The sequence below is a fragment of the Oncorhynchus tshawytscha genome, linkage group LG21 (assembly GCF_018296145.1).
Source record: "Oncorhynchus tshawytscha isolate Ot180627B linkage group LG21, Otsh_v2.0, whole genome shotgun sequence".
In the NCBI taxonomy this organism is placed as follows: domain Eukaryota; kingdom Metazoa; phylum Chordata; class Actinopteri; order Salmoniformes; family Salmonidae; genus Oncorhynchus; species Oncorhynchus tshawytscha.
The window spans coordinates 33,798,303-33,817,796 of NC_056449.1; the positions used below are offsets into that span (position 1 = coordinate 33,798,303).

The 19,494-nt window shown below is 43.7% G+C and overlaps 1 protein-coding gene across 1 annotated transcript; it reads right to left on the minus strand.

The window, feature by feature from the left end:
* Positions 1-10,075: 10,075 nt before the first annotated feature.
* LOC112221236 (rho-related GTP-binding protein RhoG) lies at positions 10,076-14,169 on the minus strand. Its single transcript, XM_024383398.2, has 3 exons — positions 14,064-14,169; positions 13,337-13,521; positions 10,076-13,235 (listed from the first exon to the last, which is right to left on the minus strand). The coding sequence occupies exons 2-3, from the start codon at positions 13,463-13,465 to the stop codon at positions 12,789-12,791; spliced, it is 576 nt and encodes a 191-aa protein (XP_024239166.1). The 5' UTR covers positions 13,466-13,521; positions 14,064-14,169; the 3' UTR covers positions 10,076-12,788.
* Positions 14,170-19,494: the final 5,325 nt, after the last annotated feature.

Sequence of the window (19,494 nt, forward strand, 5' to 3'; positions counted from 1 at the left end):
TCAATCTATTTCCTCTACACAGTAACTCCTATCTCTCTATCAATCCATTTCCTCTACACAGTAACTCCTCTCTCTATCAATCCATGTCCTCTACACAGTAACTCCTATCTCTCTATCAATCCATTTCCTCTACACAGTAACTCCTATCTCTCTATCAATCCATTTCCTCTACACAGTAACTCCTATCTCTCTATCAATCCATTTCCTCTACACAGTAACTCCTATCTCTCTATCAATCCATTTCCTCTACACAGTAACTCCTATCTCTCTATCAATCCATTTCCTCTACACAGTAACTCCTATCTCTCTATCAATCCATTTCCTCTACACAGTAACTCCTATCTCTCTATCAATCCATTTCCTCTACACAGTAAGTCCTATCTCTCTATCAATCCATTTCCTCTACACAGTAACTCCTATCTCTCTATCAACCCATTTCCTCTACACAGTAACTCCTATCTCTCTATCAATCCATTTCCTCTACACAGTAACTCCTATCTATCTATCAATCCATTTCCTCTACACAGTAACTCCTATCTCTCTATCAATCCATTTCCTCTACACAGTAACTCCTATCTCTCTATCAATCCATTTCCTCTACACAGTAACTCCTATCTCTCTATCAATCCATTTCCTACACAGTAACTCCTATCTCTCTATCAATCCATTTCCTCTACACAGTAACTCCTATCTCTCTATCAATCCATTTCCTCTACACAGTAACTCCTATCTCTCTATCAATCCATTTCCTCTACACAGTAACTCCTATCTCTCTATCAACCCATTTCCTCTACACAGTAACTCCTATCTCTCTATCAATCCATTTCCTCTACACAGTAACTCCTATCTCTCTATCAATCCATTTCCTCTACACAGTAAGTCCTATCTCTCTATCAATCCATTTCCTCTACACAGTAACTCCTATCTCTCTATCAATCCATTTCCTCTACACAGTAACTCCTATCTCTCTATCAATCCATTTCCTCACACAGTAACTCCTATCTCTCTATCAACCCATGTCCTCTACACAGTAACTCCTATCTCTCTATCAACCCATTTCCTCTACACAGTAACTCCTATCTCTCTATCAATCCATGTCCTCTACACAGTAACTCCTATCTCTCTATCAACCCATTTCCTCTACACAGTAACTCCTATCTCTCTATCAACCCATTTCCATTTCTACACAGTAACTCCTATCTCTCTATCAATCCATTTCCTCTACAGTAACTCCTATCTCTCTATCAACCCATTTCCTCTACACAGTAACTCCTATCTCTCTATCAATCCATTTCCTCTACACAGTAACTCCTATCTCTCTATCAACCCATTTCCTCTACACAGTAACTCCTATCTCTCTATCAACCCATTTCCTCTACACAGTAACTCCTATCTCTGATCAACCCATTTCCTCTACACAGTAACTCCTATCTCTCTATCAACCCATTTCCTCTACACAGTAACTCCTATCTCTCTATCAACCCATTTCCTCTACACAGTAACTCCTATCTCTCTATCAATCCATTTCCTCTACACAGTAACTCCTATCTCTCTATCAACCCATTTCCTCTACACAGTAACTCCTATCTCTCTATCAATCCATTTCCTCTACACAGTAACTCCTATCTCTCTATCAACCCATTTCCTCTACACAGTAACTCCTATCTCTCTATCAACCCATTTCCTCTACACAGTAACTCCTATCTCTCTATCAACCCATTTCCTCTACACAGTAACTCCTATCTCTCTATCAATCCATGTCCTCTACACAGTAACTCCTATCTCTCTATCAACCCATTTCCTCTACACAGTAACTCCTATCTCTCTATCAATCCATTTCCTCTACACAGTAACTCCTATCTCTCTATCAATCCATTTCCTCTACACAGTAACTCCTATCTCTCTATCAATCCATTTCCTCTACACAGTAACTCCTATCTCTCTATCAATCCATTTCCTCTACACAGTAACTCCTATCTCTCTATCAATCCATTTCCTCTACACAGTAACTCCTATCTCTCTATCAATCCATTTCCTCTACACAGTAAGTCCTATCTCTCTATCAATCCATTTCCTCTACACAGTAACTCCTATCTCTCTATCAACCCATTTCCTCTACACAGTAACTCCTATCTCTCTATCAATCCATTTCCTCTACACAGTAACTCCTATCTCTCTATCAACCCATTTCCTCTACACAGTAAGTCCTATCTCTCTATCAATCCATGTCCTCTACACAGTAACTCCTATCTCTCTATCAATCCATTTCCTCTACACAGTAACTCCTATCTCTCTATCAATCCATTTCCTCTACACAGTAACTCCTATCTCTCTATCAATCCATTTCCTCTACACAGTAACTCCTATCTCTCTATCAATCCATTTCCTCTACACAGTAACTCCTATCTCTCTATCAATCCATTTCCTCTACACAGTAACTCCTATCTGTATCTAAAAGCCTTTTCGTGAGCACGGCCATAAAGCCTCCCTCTGTGAGTTCTACCTCTTTCTATTCTTCTTCACCTCTCCTGTTTGATTAGAATGCAGAGCCACGACTTCCTTTCTCTGTATCCCAAATGGAGCCCTGTTCCTTACCCTGTGGGCCCTGGTCAAAAGTAGTGCACTATGTAGGGAATAGGATGCCATTTGAAAATATTAAGTTCAAGGCCACTTCTTCTTTTTCTCTCTCTAAAGAAAATAAGAAATATTCCTATTCCTGACTGGAGCCCACAGCTGACCAACCTCTACCCCCAACCAGCACAGCATCAAACGGATGGATGGAGGGAGAGACTGAGTGAGGGCACACTAGACACACACACACACACACCCATACACACAGGACATGAGCCTGCTGGTAGGTTACACTGATTATCACATGTATCTTAGGAGGAAAATAAACCGATAAAGAGAAAAGAGAGATACCGCTAACCTCCCACAGAGCTGATAGATCCAGCTAACCTCCAACAGAGCTGAGAGATACCTCTAACCTCCCACAGAGCTGACAGATACAGCTAACCTCCCACAGAGCTGATAGATACAGCTAACCTCCCACAGAGCTGATAGATACAACTAACCTCCCACAGAGCTGATAGATACAGCTAACCTCCCACAGAGCTGATAGATACAGCTAACCTCCCACAGAGCTGATAGATACAGCTAACCTCCCACAGAGCTGATAGATACAACTAACCTCCCACAGAGCTGATAGATACAGCTAACCTCCCACAGAGCTGATAGATACAGCTAACCTCCCACAGAGCTGATAGATACAACTAACCTCCCACAGAGCTGATAGATACAGCTAACCTCCCACAGAGCTGATAGATACAGCTAACCTCCCACAGAGCTGATAGATACAACTAACCTCCCACAGAGCTGATAGATACAGCTAACCTCCCACAGAGCTGATAGATACAGCTAACCTCCCACAGAGCTGAGAGATAAAGCTAACCTCCCACAGAGGTGAGAGATAAAGCTAACCTCCCACAGAGGTGATAGATACAGCTAACCTCCCACAGAGGTGATAGATACAGCTAACCTCCCACAGAGGTGATAGATAAAGCTAACCTCCCACAGAGGTGATAGATACAGCTAACCTCCCACAGAGGTGAGAGATAAAGCTAACCTCCCACAGAGGTGATAGATACAGCTAACCTCCCACAGAGCTGATAGATAAAGCTAACCTCCCACAGAGGTGATAGATACAGCTAACCTCCCACAGAGCTGATAGATACAGCTAACCTCCCACAGAGGTGAGAGATAAAGCTAACCTCCCACAGAGCTGATAGATACAGCTAACCTCCCACAGAGGTGAGAGATAAAGCTAACCTCCCACAGAGGTGATAGAGAGAAGGTGGAGATGTTTAACTATCTAAACTCTGAGACATTGTTAATATGTGTAGGTGTAACAGATTGAGATCGTCCTGGACAACCTCAGTCAGTTGGCCCCTAGAATCAGATCCTTTTCACTGGTCTGCTGTTCAGTATGTTTTCAAGCCGACGGTCATGTGTGTTGACCAGCAGAGGATCACTTGTTTAAGTCATGGTACCGGCAGGGAGTGTAGGAAGCAATGCTGTTTGTGGCACAGTGGCGCCGGCTACATAGGCCTAGCTCTTTAATGGAACTGGGGGAGGGGGGTGAGAGAGAGATAGAGGGGGTGGACAGAGAGGGGGTGGACAGAGAGGGGAAGGGAGAGAAATCTGAAATGGAAATATTCTGTCTGTATTGTGTAAAGTCCTTGGTATATTCTCTTCTTCAGTTCTCTGCCAGAGGCTTTATCTGAACCTCAGATCCATAGGGACCTCTCCTTTCTTCTCTTCTGTTCTCTACTATCCAGGCTTTACAGTGGATGTCCTCAGCTCTGCACCAGAGTAACTTAGCTGTCTTCAGCTCAGTGCCAGAGGAGCTTAGCTGTCTTCAGCTCAGTGCCAGAGGAGCTTAGCTGTCTTCAGCTCGGTACCAGAGTAACTTAGCTGTCTTCAGCTCAGTGCCAGAGGAGCTTAGCTGTCTTCAGCTCGGTACCAGAGTAACTTAGCTGTCTTCAGCTCAGTGCCAGAGGAGCTTAGCTGTCTTCAGCTCAGTGCCAGAGGAGCTTAGCTGTCTTCAGCTCAGTACCAGAGTAACTTAGCTGTCTTCAGCTCAGTACCAGAGGAGCTTAGCTGTCTTCAGCTCGGTACCAGAGTAACTTAGCTGTCTTCAGCTCAGTGCCAGAGGAGCTTAGCTGTCTTCAGCTCGGTACCAGAGTAACTTAGCTGTCTTCAGCTCAGTACCAGAGGAGCTTAGCTGTCTTCAGCTCAGCACCAGAGTAACTTAGCTGTCTTCAGCTCAGTACCAGAGGAGCTTAGCTGTCTTCAGCTCAGTACCAGAGGAGCTTAGCTGTCTTCAGCTCAGTACCAGAGGAGCTTAGCTGTCTTCAGCTCAGTACCAGAGTAACTTAGCTGTCGTCAGCTCAGTACCAGATTAACTTAGCTGTCTTCAGCTCAGTACCAGAGGAACTTTCATGCATGTTTGTAGGCCTATAGATGAAGGTGTTCCTGACTTCAAATCAAATCAAAATGTATTTATATATAAAGCCCTTCGTACATCAGTTGATATCTCAAAGTGCTGTACAGAAACCCAGTCTAAAACCCCAAACAGCAAGCAATGCAGGTGTAGAAGCACGGTGGCTAGGAAAAACTCCCTAGAAAGTCCAGAACCTAGGAAGAAACCTAGAGAGGAACCAGGCTATGATGGGTGGCCAGTCCTCTATGAGGGGTGGCCAGTCCTCTATGAGGGGTGGCCAGTCCTGTATGAGGGGTGACCAGTCCTCTATGAGTGGTGGCCAGTCCTCTATGAGTGGTGGCCAGTCCTCTATGAGTGGTGGCCAGTCCTCTATGAGGGGTGGCCAGTCCTGTATGAGTGGTGGCCAGTCCTCTATGAGTGGTGGCCAGTCCTCTATGAGTGGTGGCCAGTCCTCTATGAGTGGTGGCCAGTCCTCTATGAGTGGTGGCCAGTCCTCTATGAGTGGTGGCCAGTCCTCTATGAGTGGTGGCCAGTCCTCTATGAGTGGTGGCCAGTCCTGTATGAGGGGTGGCCAGTCCTCTATGAGGGTGGCCAGTCCTCTATGAGGGGTGGCCAGTCCTCTATGAGTGGTGGCCAGTCCTCTATGAGGGGTGGCCAGTCCTCTATGAGTGGTGGCCAGTCCTGTATGAGGGGTGGCCAGTCCTCTATGAGTGGTGGCCAGTCCTGTATGAGGGGTGGCCAGTCCTCTATGAGTGGTGGCCAGTCCTCTATGAGTGGTGGCCAGTCCTCTATGAGTGGTGGCCAGTCCTCTATGAGGGGTGGCCAGTCCTCTATGAGGGGTGGCCAGTCCTCTATGAGGTGGTGGCCAGTCCTGTATGAGGGGTGGCCAGTCCTCTATGAGTGGTGGCCAGTCCTCTATGAGGGGTGGCCAGTCCTCTATGAGGGGTGGCCAGTCCTCTATGAGGGGTGGCCAGTCCTCTATGAGGGGTGGCCAGTCCTCTATGAGTGGTGGCCAGTCCTGTATGAGGGGTGGCCAGTCCTGTATGAGGGGTGGCCAGTCCTCTATGAGTGGTGGCCAGTCCTGTATGAGGGGTGGCCAGTCCTCTATGAGTGGTGGCCAGTCCTGTATGAGGGGTGGTCAATTCAAACATTGTTCTTAATTAGTTGCATCTAGAAGTTTAAGTGGATGTTTTGTAGAGCTGGGAAATATCAATACAATTACAGTTGAAGTCAGAGGTTTACATACACCTCAGCCAAATACATTTAAACTCAGTGTTTCACAATTCCTGACATTTAATCCTAGTAAACATTCCCTGTCTTAGGTCAGGATCACCACTTCATTTTAAGATGTGAAATGTCAGAATAATAGTAGAGAGAATGATTTAGTTCAGCTTTTATTTCAGGGTAGCCTAGTGGTTAGAGCATTGAGATAGTAACCGAAAGGTTGCAAGTTTGAATCCCCCAGCCCTCTGACAAGGTACAAATCTGTCGTTCTTCCCTGAACAAGGCCCACTGTTCCTAGGCCGTCATTAAAAATAAGAATTTGTTCTTAACTAACTTGCCTAGTTAAAAAAAAAATCACATTCCCAGTTGGTTATAAGTTTACATACACTCAAGTAGGATTGCCTTTAAATTGTTTAACTTGGGTCAAACGTCTCAGATAGCCTTCCACAAGCTTCCCACAATCAGTTGGGTGAATTCTGGACCATTCCTCCTGACAGAGCTAAGTCAGGTGTGTAGGCCTCCTTGTTCGCACACGCTTTTTCAGTTCTGCCCACAAATGTTCTATAGGATTGAGGTCAGGGCTTTGTGACGGCCACTCCAATAACTTGACTTTGTTGTTCTTAAGCCATTTTGCCACAACTTTGGAAGTATGCTTGGGGTCATTGTCCATTTGGAAGACCCATTTGCGACCAAGCTTTAACTTCCTGACTGATGTCTTGAGATGTTGCTTCAATATATCCACCAAATTTCCCTCCCTCATGATGCCATCTATTTTGTGAAGTGCACCAGTCCCTCCTGCAGCAAAGCACCCCCACAACATGATGCTGCCACCCCCGTGCTTCACGTTTGGGATGGTGTTCTTCGGCTTGCAAGCCTCCCCTTTTCCTCCAAACATAACGATGGCCATTATGGCCAAACAGTTCTATTTTTGTTTCATCAGACCAGAGGATATTTCTCCAAAAAGTACGATCTTGATGGTTTTATAGCAGTGGCTTCTTCCTTGCTGAGATACCTTTCAGGTTATGTCGATATGGGACTCGTTTTACTGTGGATATAGATACTTTTGTACCTGTTTCCTCCAGCATCTTCACAAGATCCTTTGCTGGTCCTTCGCTGTTGTTCTGGGATTGATTTGCACTTTTCGCACCAAAGTACATTCATCTCAAGGAGACAGGAACGCGTCTCCTTCCTAAGCAATACGATGGCTGCGTGGTCCCATGGTGTTTATACTTGCCTATTATTGTTTGTGCAGCTGAACGTGGTATCTTCAGGCGTTTGAAAATTCCTCCCAAGGATGAACCAGACTTGTGAAGGTCTACAATAATTTTTCTGAGGTCTTGGCTGATTTCTTTTGATTTTCCCATGATGTCAAGCAAAGAAGCAATGCGTTTGAAGGTAGGCCTTGAAATACATGCACAGGTACACCTCCAATTGACTCAAATGATGGCAATTAGCCTATCAAAAGCTTATAAAGCCATGACATCACTTTCTGGAATTTTCCAAGCTGTTTAAAGGCACTGTCAACTTAGTGTATGTAAACTTCTGACCCACTGGAATTGTGATACAGTGAATTATAAGTGAAATAATCTTGTGCCATGCACAAAGTTGATGTCAAGGCAAGTCAGTTAAAAAGAAATTCTTATCTTCAATGACGGCATAGGAACGGTGGGTTAACTGCCTTGTTCATGCGTAGAACAACAGATTTTTACCTTGTCAGCTCAGGGATTTGATCTTGCAACCTTTTGGTTACTAGTCCAACACTCTAACCACTAGACTACCTGTAAACAACCATTTTAAAATGAACCTTTAAACTATTAAATAAATACTACTAGTTTGATGGTTGATGCCATTAATTGTCCCATTAATAATCACCCATATTAGCAGATGTATTTTATTTAAAACTTTAAATGTTTCTAGTATAGGCTATGTATCGTAATGAACAATATCAGAAAAAGGCCTGCGATAAGTAATCGGTATGGTTGTTGTTGATAATTTTCGGTTCATCTTCTATGTCTTCTAAACAGTTTAATGTCCATATTGTGTCTACTAAATGTTGGCCTGCTAAATATTCTGTGCCAAAAATGTCAACCTCTTGAATAGAACACAAACCTGAATGGAATAAAACATTTCAGGACAGAGAATATTCATACTGTTGTGGGAGTTTGTTGGTGAAGTTCAACACATCTATCATGTCTTTAGAGACAACTCCCACGAAGGTCACAGAGATTTTTCAGAGTTAGCAACACTTTGACATTCTAGAGCAGGAAGAATGGATGGAACTTGTAGGTGTCTGCTGAGTTGAAGGATGACTCAGAGAGAAGAGGTGAGGAGGGTGGAACATTAAGTCTGAAACTGTGTCCCAAACGGCACTATTCCCTGTATAGTGCACTACTTTTGAACCAAGCCCTATGTGGGCACTGGTTAAAAGGTAGCGCACTATTAAGGGAATAGGGTGCCATTTGGGACACACCCTCTGAATGAAAAAGGTTTTGTAACACTAGTGTGTAAACCAAAGGAGAGTGTCAATCTGGGAATGTGGAATAAAACTGAGGGACTTTGTCGCCATCTTGTGTTGAAGAATGATTATGTACTCAACACAAACTACAAAATACAGATGTACATGTATTTTAGTGCAGCAATTTCTTATTTCCATCAAAGACTGTGCTAATAAATATGCCACAGTAGCCTAAATGTAACTTTTAAAAAGGACTGAATACATACAGTACATGTAGCCACTTGGGACCTGATGCTTAGAGCTGTGTTCTAGACCCTACTGTGTCATGACCTGAAACTTAGAGCTGTGTTCTAGACCCTACTGTGTCATAATCTGATGCTAGGAGCTGTGTTCTAGACCCTACTGTATAATGACCTGATACTTAGAGCTGTGTTCTAGACCCTACTGTGTCATAATCTGATGCTAGGAGCTGTGTTCTAGACCCTACCTGATACTTAGAGCTGTGTTCTAGACCCTACTGTATAATGACCTGATACTTAGAGCTGTGTTCTAGAACCTACTGTGTCATGAAAAGTTTCCATTTCACGTTCATCATTTGATGTCCACAGCTTTACATGATCTAAGCTCTGTTCCATTTGGTTAGTCAATAATAAGTCACATTAACAATGTATCCTGCAGGCTTCAGCCACACCTACAGGTTCACCCACTTTGAACCCACAAGCTCACAATCTGCAGAAGCAGAGAACACCTCACAGGAAATAGCACAATATCCCTATTTAACTATAACAATTTTATTTAGCATAGTTTAAAATCATTTCATTGTTCTTTTATACAAATAGACTTTTGATATACAATGATCAAAAATATAAACACACCATGTAAAGTGTTGGTCCCACGTTTCATAAGCTGAAATAAAAGATCCCAAAAAGCATATTTCTTTCAAATGTTGTGCACAAATGTGTTTACATCCCTGTTAGTGAGCATTTCTCATATCCACCTGACAGGTGTGACCTATCAAGAAGCTGATTAAACAGCATGATCATTACACAGGTGCACCTTGTGCTGGGGGCAATAAAAGGCTACTCTAAAATGTGCAGTTTTTCACAACACTACTCCACAGATGTCTCATGTTTTAAAGGAAGTTTCAATTGCCATGGTAACTGCAGGAATGTACACCAGAGCTGTTGCCATAGAATAAAATGTTAAATTTCTCTACCGTAAGCCGCTTCCAACGTCATTTTAGAGAATTTAGCAGTACGTCCAACCAGCCTCACAACCGCAGACCCCGTGTATGGCGTCGTCTGGGCCAACGGTTTGCTGATGTCAACATTGTGGACAGAGTGCCCCATGGTGGCGGTGGGGTTATGGTATGGGCAGGCATTAGCTACAGACAATGAACACAATTTCCTTTTATTGAATTTGAATGCATAGAGATAGCGTGAAACCATTTTTTATGATATCTTTGACCAACAGATGCATATCTGTATTCCCAGTCATGTGAAATCCATATATTAGGGACTAATTCATTAATTTAAATTGACTGATTTCCTTATATGAATTGTACCTCAGTGTAATCCCAAAAAATTGTTGCATAATGCATTTATATTTTTGTTCAGAATATATGAAATTACAAAAATTCTACAAACAAATCAAGTTCCCAGTGTATTACAGAGTACCCCACACATACACACCAGCCTTGTATTATAGAGTACCCCACACACACACACCCCAGCCTTGTATTATAGAGTACCCCACACACCAGCCTTGTATTATAGAGTACCCCACACATACACACTAGCCTACACCATTATTTCCCAAACTCGGTCCCAGGGTCCCCAAGAGGTGCACATTTGGGGTTTTGCCCTAGCACTACACAGCTGATCCAAAAATCATCAAGCTTTCATTATTTGAATCAGCTGCGTAGTGCTAGGGCAAAAACCCAACATGAACCCCCTTGGGGGCCGCAGGAGTTCTGGAAACACTGGCCCACACACACACAGCTAGCTGTAAGACCGCAGACAAAAAAGCCACAGGTGTGTGTTCTGTTTAGACAGAGTAAATATCAGGACACGGTAGCACAACAAGCAACCCATAGCATTTACACTGACAGACATGCTTTCATTCTCCTAAACACTCCAAACAGTCTCAGCAATATGTTCAACCAACATCTGTTTCCACGGAGCCCTGAAGGATCTCCACATGACAGAATAAAAACTCCCTCTAGAACTTGAGGTGGAGTGGTATGTTTCTTCACACACAGATTTTTTTCCTCAAACAATCATTTGCATCTCTCTCCCTACCTAGGCGTGAACTCCCATGATTGGTTACTGTTAAGTTTATATTCAAAATACCAGCTGAACACCTGAATATATAGATTTAAAAAAAAAAGATTATATAAAATAGGAATGAGTTTTAATTGCTCTCTTGGTTTTATTCTTTAATACTCTGAGTGAGTCACAAATGGTACCCTATTACTTCCTTGAAGCACTAAAAAGGCAGTAGGGTGCCATTTGTGATGCACATGTAAATAGGTCTGACCCTGTACATTTTCAGCATGATACCCTATCAAATGTCCAGACTATACTGCCCATGTTTCATTTACTTCATCAAATGCAAAAACAAATATGCCAAAATAAATGTGCAATCTTAGCCCTATTTCCTGTTGTAGTTATTGTCAGTTATCACAACCAGTAATCAAACCCCAGCATTATATAGGTTGTAGCATTCTAGAGGCAAACGCTAAGGGCTGTGAACACAAGTTCACACCACAACACCCACAACACTGCTCTGATGTCAGTTATGGGGCTACATCCGTCTTAGAGTAGACCGAGGGGAGAAACATTGTGTCAAAAAGTGGTTTCATGGAACTTTGATTAAGAAGCTTTGGTTTCATTTAAAGCTTTGGTTCTTCTGAGAGGATGTAACGTGGAGTTTAATCAACTCTAGTATCTCACTCTCACACACACACACACACCTACTCAACAGTTTTGGCATCTAAAGCAAATAATCAATAAGGTAGATACAATAAACGTCAGATATCTTACAATTAGGCACATTAAAATGTAATTGGCATAAATAACTAGAACCGACAATCTGATATGTCCGTCATTCCACCATTCCTGTCAGCATTAAATCATACAAACTCACAACATTCATCCAACCAATCCATTCATTGATTGATTTTAAAATGTCTGCACACAAACCCATTGCTTTGGCCCTTGCATCATACTTGGATTAGGCTAATATCCATTTGAAGGGACATTAAGAAGGTAAACTGGACACCTAGCTAAAGCAGAGAACGGTACAGAAGAAGATGCCCAAAACGTATAGGCTATTTCCAGGTGTGTTTTCAACAGTCCTGGATGGATAGCCTGAATAACCGACTGGAGAGGCTGTGATTGAGGTAATGATTAACCTCTTACTAAGGCAGAGCTCATCTCTGCATCTCTATCAGCCAACATGGCATATTAAGAAACATCTTAATGGCAAGGGATCATACGAAACAAAACAGACCGATTATTTACGCAGAAGCATCTTTCGAACATTGCAACAAAACAACAAAAAAATCAAGTGATAACACTAACACAGGTTTGAGCGGACTGGGAGGAGTGAGGCTATCTGCACCCTGTTGGAATAGTCAACTTGGTGATGATAGAATTAGAAGTGGATTAAACTCTGAGGACAAGGAATAGAGCCAGGGTACTCAGCTCTGACCCTACAAAGGTCCGAACAACTGGTTCTGTTCTACCTTGTAATTAATTGCACACACCAAGTGTCCCAGGTCTAAATCAGTCCCTGATTAGAGGAGAATCATCCACCTGGTGTCCCAGGTCTAAATCAGTCCCTGATTAGAGGGGAATTAGGGGAAAAAGCAGTGGAACTGACTGAGTTCCAGATTTGATTTTGAGGGGCTGGAGGAAGGAGAAAAGTGAGCTGAATCAAGAGTCATTAAAGGCAAAGGGGCCGAGAGGCAAAGGGGCCGAGATGCAGAGGGGGCCAAGAGGCAGAGGGGGCCGAGAGGCCTGGGGGCTGAGTCCATCTCCTCCAACAAACTCAACCTTGCGCCGTCATTGTCTCTCCCTCCTTCTCCCCATCTGTGTCCCTCCATTACAACAGTACACACTTCTTGGCATTCTTTTTGGTAACGGGATACAACACAACCCGTACTGCCTCGTTGAACACTTCCCTGACCCCTTCCTGTGTCAGAGCAGAACACTCCATGTACTTCACCGCTCCTATCTGCTTAGCCATGCTGTTCCCCTGTTGCTGTGTGGTGGGAGCTAAACCCTGCTCCTTCAGCTTCTTCACCGTCTCCCCATCACTCCTCAGGTCCCTCTTGGTCCCCACTAGGAGGATGGGCACGCTGGGGCAGTGGTGAGACACCTCCGGGTGCCACTTGTGGCGGACGTTGGCGTGGGAGGAAGGACTCCCAATGGAGAAACAGATGACGAAGACGTTGGATTGGGGGTAGGACAGAGTGCGGAGGCGGTCGTACTCCTCTTGTCCGGCTGTGTCCCACAGGTTGAGGCTGATGATGCGGCCATCAACCGTCATCTGTGACAAACACACAAGTGTGTAAACATTTGTGTAAAACATACGTGTAATATACACACACACACACACACGCACACACGCACACACACACACACACACACCTGGGCGCTGTAGTTGTCGAACACGGTGGGGATGTACTCCTCAGGGAAAGCGTTGGTGGTGTAGGAGATGAGGAGGCATGTTTTACCCACGGCACCGTCCCCCACCACTACACACTTTACGTTCTGCATTCTGTCTCCTGTCCTGTTGCCTTCCTAACACCGACCTACCACACGGACTGCAGACGCTGGGCAGAAAGAGGATGGGGAGAGAGAAAGTGAGGAGAGCAGGAAAGAGAGGGAGAGAGAATAGAAGTAGAAGCGGAGTAAATGTCTGATTGATTGTTACTGCTGGACAGTTTTAGTTTCCTCTAACCTTTGTCTCAAAATCAAAGTCCACCGGCTGGAGCCTGCCGGCGAAACAGAAATCAGCAGCAGAGCACTGACTGAACTTTGTTTTCATTACTTATCTAACTTTTGCTCAAGTCTTCTTAATTAGCAAGGTACCAGTTAAGTACAAGGATTTACCTATGATAAAGTGTAACGCCTGAGTAAATTAGACAACAATAAAATTGCTATCCTAGGTCGTCAACTTTTGGGCGTACCCATAAGTTACTAGCCAGCCAGCTAGATGGAAAGCTAAGGAACTAGCATATGGAATTCCTCGAAGTTTCTACTTCCTAAACACAATAAGTAACTAACAGCCACAATTAGCACAGTGTTAGTATACATACAAGTATAACAATGGCTTGCAAGAATGATCTATATTCAAAAAAGTTGTTTCTCTTACCACCTCTCGACTAGAGCGAAACTTTTTAGCAGTGTACAGTCAATCACAACTGCATCCGGGGACCTTTCTTAAACGCCCACCACGTTCTATGTTGATTAAGGCATCATGGTAGTTGTCGTTTTCCTTCTTCTTACTTAGAGCTGACAAGTCATTCGGACGCTAGATGGCACTATAAACCATAATGCTTTATAAATAACGATTTCACCCAGAAAATAACCTTGCTCGTTATCTTAAACATGTCTTACACTAAACATGCACGTTCAAATGTTGGTATATATTTGATTGTTTTATAAAACCGGTATGTATAGATCTCAAATCAACAACTAAATCAACAGTAGTCAGACCATGCCAAAAGTCATTGGGCAGCCAAGCATGGCTCATCACAAAATGATACGGAACAAAAATATTAACAGAACATTTAACAATTTAAAAGATTTTACTGAGTTACAGTTCATATAAGGAAATCAGTCAACTGAAATAAATAAATTAGGCCCGAATCTATGGATTTCACAGATACCTTGAAAAAAAGCAGGAGCTTGGATCAAAACACCAGTCAGTATCTGGTGTGACCACCATTTGCCTCATGCAGTGCGAAACATCTCTGAGTTGATCAGGCTGTTGATTGTGGCCTGTGGAATGTTGTCCCACTCTTCAATGGCTGTGCGAAGTTGCTGGATTTTGGCGGGAACTGGAACACGCTGTCATACACTTCGATCCAGAGCATCTCAAACTGGCACAATGGGTGACATGTCTGGTGAGTATGCAAGCCATGGAAGAACTGAGACATTTTCAGTTTTCAGGAATTGTGTACAGATCCTTGCGACATGGGGCCGTGCATTATCATGCTGAAACACGAGGTGATGCTGGTGGATGACCAGCACGACAATGGGCCTCAGGATCTCGTCACGGTATCTCTGTGCATTCAAATTGCCATCCATAAAATGCAATTGTGTTCATTGTCCGTAGCTTATGCCTGCCCATACCATAACCCCACCGCCACCATGGGGCACTCTATTCACAACGTTGACATCAGCAAACCGCTCACCCACACAACACCATACATGTGGCCAGCAGTTGTGAGGCCGGTTGCCCCCTTGAACTTTGTGACCTTTTGCCAACATTTTCTGTATTTTTTGTGAAGAATAAAACCATGAAGTGGAACGACATTTGTTGGATATTTCAAACTTTTTTAACAAATCAAAAACTGAAGAATTGAGCGTGCAAAATTATTCAGCCCCCTTAAGTTAAAACTTTGTAGCGCCAACTTTTGCTGCGATTACAGCTGTAAGTCGCTTGGGGTATGTCTCTATCAGTTTTGCACATCAAGAGACTGAAATTTTTTCCCATTCCTCCTTGCAAAACAGCTCGAGCTCAGTGAGGTTGGATGGAGAGCATTTGTGAACAGCAGTTTTCAGTTCTTTCCACAGATTCTCGATTGGATTCAGGTCTGGACTTTGACTTGGCCATTCTAACACCTGGATATGTTTATTTTTGAACCATTCCATTGTAGATTTTGCTTTATGTTTTGGATCATTGTCTTGTTGGAAGACAAATCTCCATCCCAGTCTCAGGTCTTTTGCAGACTCCATCAGGTTTTCTTCCAGAATGGTCCTGTATTTGGCTCCATCCATCTTCCCATCAATTTTAACCATCTTCCCTGTCCCTGCTGAAGAAAAGCAGGCCCAAACCATGATGCTGCCACCACCATGTTTGACAGTGGGGATGGTGTGTTCAGGGTGATGAGCTGTGTTGCTTTTACGCCAAACATAACATTTTGCATTGTTGCCAAAAAGTTCAATTTTGGTTTCATCTGACCAGAGCACCTTCTTCCACATGTTTGGTGTGTCTCCCAGGTGGCTTGTGGCAAACTTTAAACTACACTTTTTATGGATATCTTTAAGAAATGGCTTTCTTCTTGCCACTCTTCCATAAAGGCCAGATTTGTGCAATATACGACTGATTGTTGTCCTATGGACAGAGTCTCCCACCTCAGCTGTAGATCTCTGCAGTTCATCCAGAGTGATCATGGGCCTCTTGGCTGCATCTCTGATCAGTCTTCTCCTTGTATGAGCTGAAAGTTTAGAGGGACGGCCAGGTCTTGGTAGATTTGCAGTGGTCTGATACTCCTTCCATTTCAATATTATCACTTGCACAGTGCTCCTTGGGATGTTTAAAGCTTACATCTTTTTGTATCCAAATCCGGCTTTAAACTTCTTCACAATAGTATCTCGGACCTGCCTGGTGTGTTCCTTGTTCTTCATGATGCTCTCTGCGCTTTTAACGGACCTCTGAGACTATCACAGTGCAGGTGCATTTATACGGAGACTTGATTACACACAGGTGGATTGTATTTATCATCATTAGTCATTTAGGTCAACATTGGATCATTCAGAGATCCTCATTGAACTTCTGGAGAGAGTTTGCTGCACTGAAAGTAAAGGGGCTGAATCATTTTGCACGCCCAATTTTTCAGTTTTTGATTTGTTAAAAAAGTTTGAAATATCCAATAAATGTCGTTCCACTTCATGATTGTGTCCCACTTGTTGTTGATTCTTCGCAAAAAAATACAGTTTTATATCTTTATGTATGAAGCCTGAAATGTGGCAAAAGGTCGCAAAGTTCAAGGGGGCCGAATACTTTCGCAAGGCACTGTATGTGGCATTGTGTAGTAGAGAGGCCTTTTATTGCCCCCCAGCACAAGGTGCACCTGTGTAATGATCATGCTGTTTAATCAGCTCCTTGATATGCCACACCTGTCAGGTGGATGGATTATCTTGGCAAAGAAGAAATGTTCACTAACAGGGATGTTAACATATTTTTGCACTAAAGTTAAGAGAAATAAGCTTTTTGTGTGTATGGAAAATGTCTGGGATATTTTATTTCAGCTCATGAAACCAACACTTTACATGTTGCATTTATATTTTATTCTGATTGATCATTTTAAATCCAGTATTGGACGGGTGCTGCACCCTGACTGACTACTCTTTTAAGCTCTTTTATGCACTTTCACTGTTTTAACTTCCATTCATTGTTACATATTGCTCAATGGGGTGGCAGGGTAGCCTAGTGGTTAGAGCGTTGGACTAGTAACCGGAAGGTTGCGAGTTCAAATCCCCAAGCTGACAAGGTACAAATCTGTTGTTCTGCCCCTGAACAGGCAGTTAACCCACTGTTCCTAGGCCATCATTGAAAATAAGAATTTGTTCTTAACTGACTTGCCTGGTTAAATAAAGGTAAAATTTAAATAAAAAAATGAAATGTATGCTGCTCTCTTGATCAGGGCTCGCTTGAAAAAGAGATGTACATCTCAGTGTGACATCTCTGTTTAAATACATCAATCATTTGGTTGGATGTCGGACAGGCCTCTCCGTTTCCCAAAAATGTGACCCTTGACCGATCGCTAAAACGATCAGTTTTCTGACACCATTCCAAACGGCACAGATTACACAGTGTTACTAATTACCATGTCTCATCGGCTTTGTCCACTTTCTTCTGGAGAGAACTGACACCGACTAACATGCCTTCACTGGTTACTTTTAACTTAACGGTAGGGTACATTGGCCAGTTCTGTTCAGAAACTTTGTAGAGCAACATCTGCATTGAAGTCCATGTATGTTTGTTGACAGTGACAGAGCGGTTGTGAGTAACTCTTCATCACAAGCAGACAAGGAATAGGAAGGGAAGCCATTTTAGAATACTTTACACTATTTCAGTCGGACCTACTCTGGCAGAGCGGGGCAGACTGGGACCCGAAATCGGTCCTGGCATTTCTAACACACCGGCCCATTTCTTTCCTTAAGGCCCCCAAACCGGCCCATTTTATTCTTCAAAGCTTCCACACCCAACTATTAGCCAGATAATGATTGTTTTGCGCATAAAAAAATACATTAAACAAGCCCACTGGGCTGAAAATGGACCAGCCCACCCCCACTGGCAGACTCATCAATGAAGTCACATCTCCCGTCTATACACTGATCAAGGTAAAGCAATGGATACGTCCAAAATGGCACCCTTTTCCCTATATAGCACACTGCCCTGGTCAAAAGTAGTGCACTATAAAGGGAATACACTAGGGTGTAATTTGGGACACAGAGAGTGGTTAAGAGGTCAGTGCTGACCAACCACCAGACAACCAGGGGAGACAAAGAGGCGCCAGTTTGTTGCTCTGCCCTCCAGGAGGTTCTGGCATCATCCGTGTCACTGTGGCCTGTAAACAGAGCTCTCCCACTGGACTCTTACACCCACACCCTTCTCACCCCAATTCTCCAAGGAGATTCTCTAGGACGCCTGCAGTGTCACCATGGCAACGGTTACAGGCCTGAGGAGGACTGTGTCAAGACATGGAGAGGAGGAGAGAAAAGGAGAGAAGCTGAGGGGCAGTGGAGAGAGGGAGAGAAAAGGAGATGGAAAAGAGGACAATGGTGTGTTAGTAGAGCAGGACAGCTTTGTCTCTGGAGGAGGAAGTAGTCTCATGATGCTGATAATGAGCCAGCAGCTTGGTTAGTAGAGCAGGACAGCTTTGTCTCTGGAGGAGGAAGTAGTCTCATGATGCTGATAATGAGTCAGCAGCTTGGTTAGTAGAGCAGGACAGCTTTGACTCTGGAGGAGGAAGTAGTCTCATGATGCTGATAATGAGTCAGCAGCTTAATGAGCCAGCAGCTTTAGTAGAGCAGGACAGCTTTGACTCTGGAGGAGGAAGTAGTCTCATGATGCTGATAATGAGTCAGCAGCTTGGTTAGTAGAGCAGGACAGCTTTGTCTCTGGAGGAGGAAGTAGTCTCATGATGCTGATAATGAGCCAGCAGCTTGGCTAGTAGAGCAGGACAGCTTTGTCTCTGGAGGAGGAAGTAGTCTCATGATGCTGATAATGAGTCAGCAGCTTGGCTAGTAGAGCAGGACAGCTTTGTCTCTGGAGGAGGAAGTAGTCTCATGATGCTGATAATGAGCCAGCAGCTTGGTTAGTAGAGCAGGACAGCTTTGTCTCTGGAGGAGGAAGTAGTCTCATGATGCTGATAATGAGTCAGCAGCTTGGTTAGTAGAGCAGGACAGCTTTGTCTCTGGAGGAGGAAGTAGTCTCATGATGCTGATAACGAGCCAGCAGCTTGGCTAGTAGAGCAGGACAGCTTTGTCTCTGGAGGAGGAAGTAGTCTCATGATGCTGATAATGAGCCAGCAGCTTGGTTAGTAGAGCAGGACAGCTTTGTCTCTGGAGGAGGAAGTAGTCTCATGATGCTGATAATGAGTCAGCAGCTTGGCTAGTAGAGCAGGACAGCTTTGTCTCTGGAGGAGGAAGTAGTCTCATGATGCTGATAATGAGTCAGCAGCTTGGCTAGTAGAGCAGGACAGCTCTTGTCTCATGATGCTGAGCTTTGTCTCTCAGTCTCATGCTGATAATGAGCCAGCAGCTTGGTTAGTAGAGCAGGACAGCTTTGT

What these genes read in the sequence shown, in the direction of transcription:
- LOC112221236 (XM_024383398.2), bottom strand. Translation starts at nt 13,465, where the DNA reads ATGCAGAACGTAAAGTGTGTAGTGGTGGGGGACGGTGCCGTGGGTAAA. An exon ending in TCGACAACTACAGCGCCCAG is followed by an intron (nt 13,236 to 13,336) that starts GTGTGTGTGTGT and finishes TGTTTGTCACAG; the next exon opens with ATGACGGTTGATGGCCGCAT.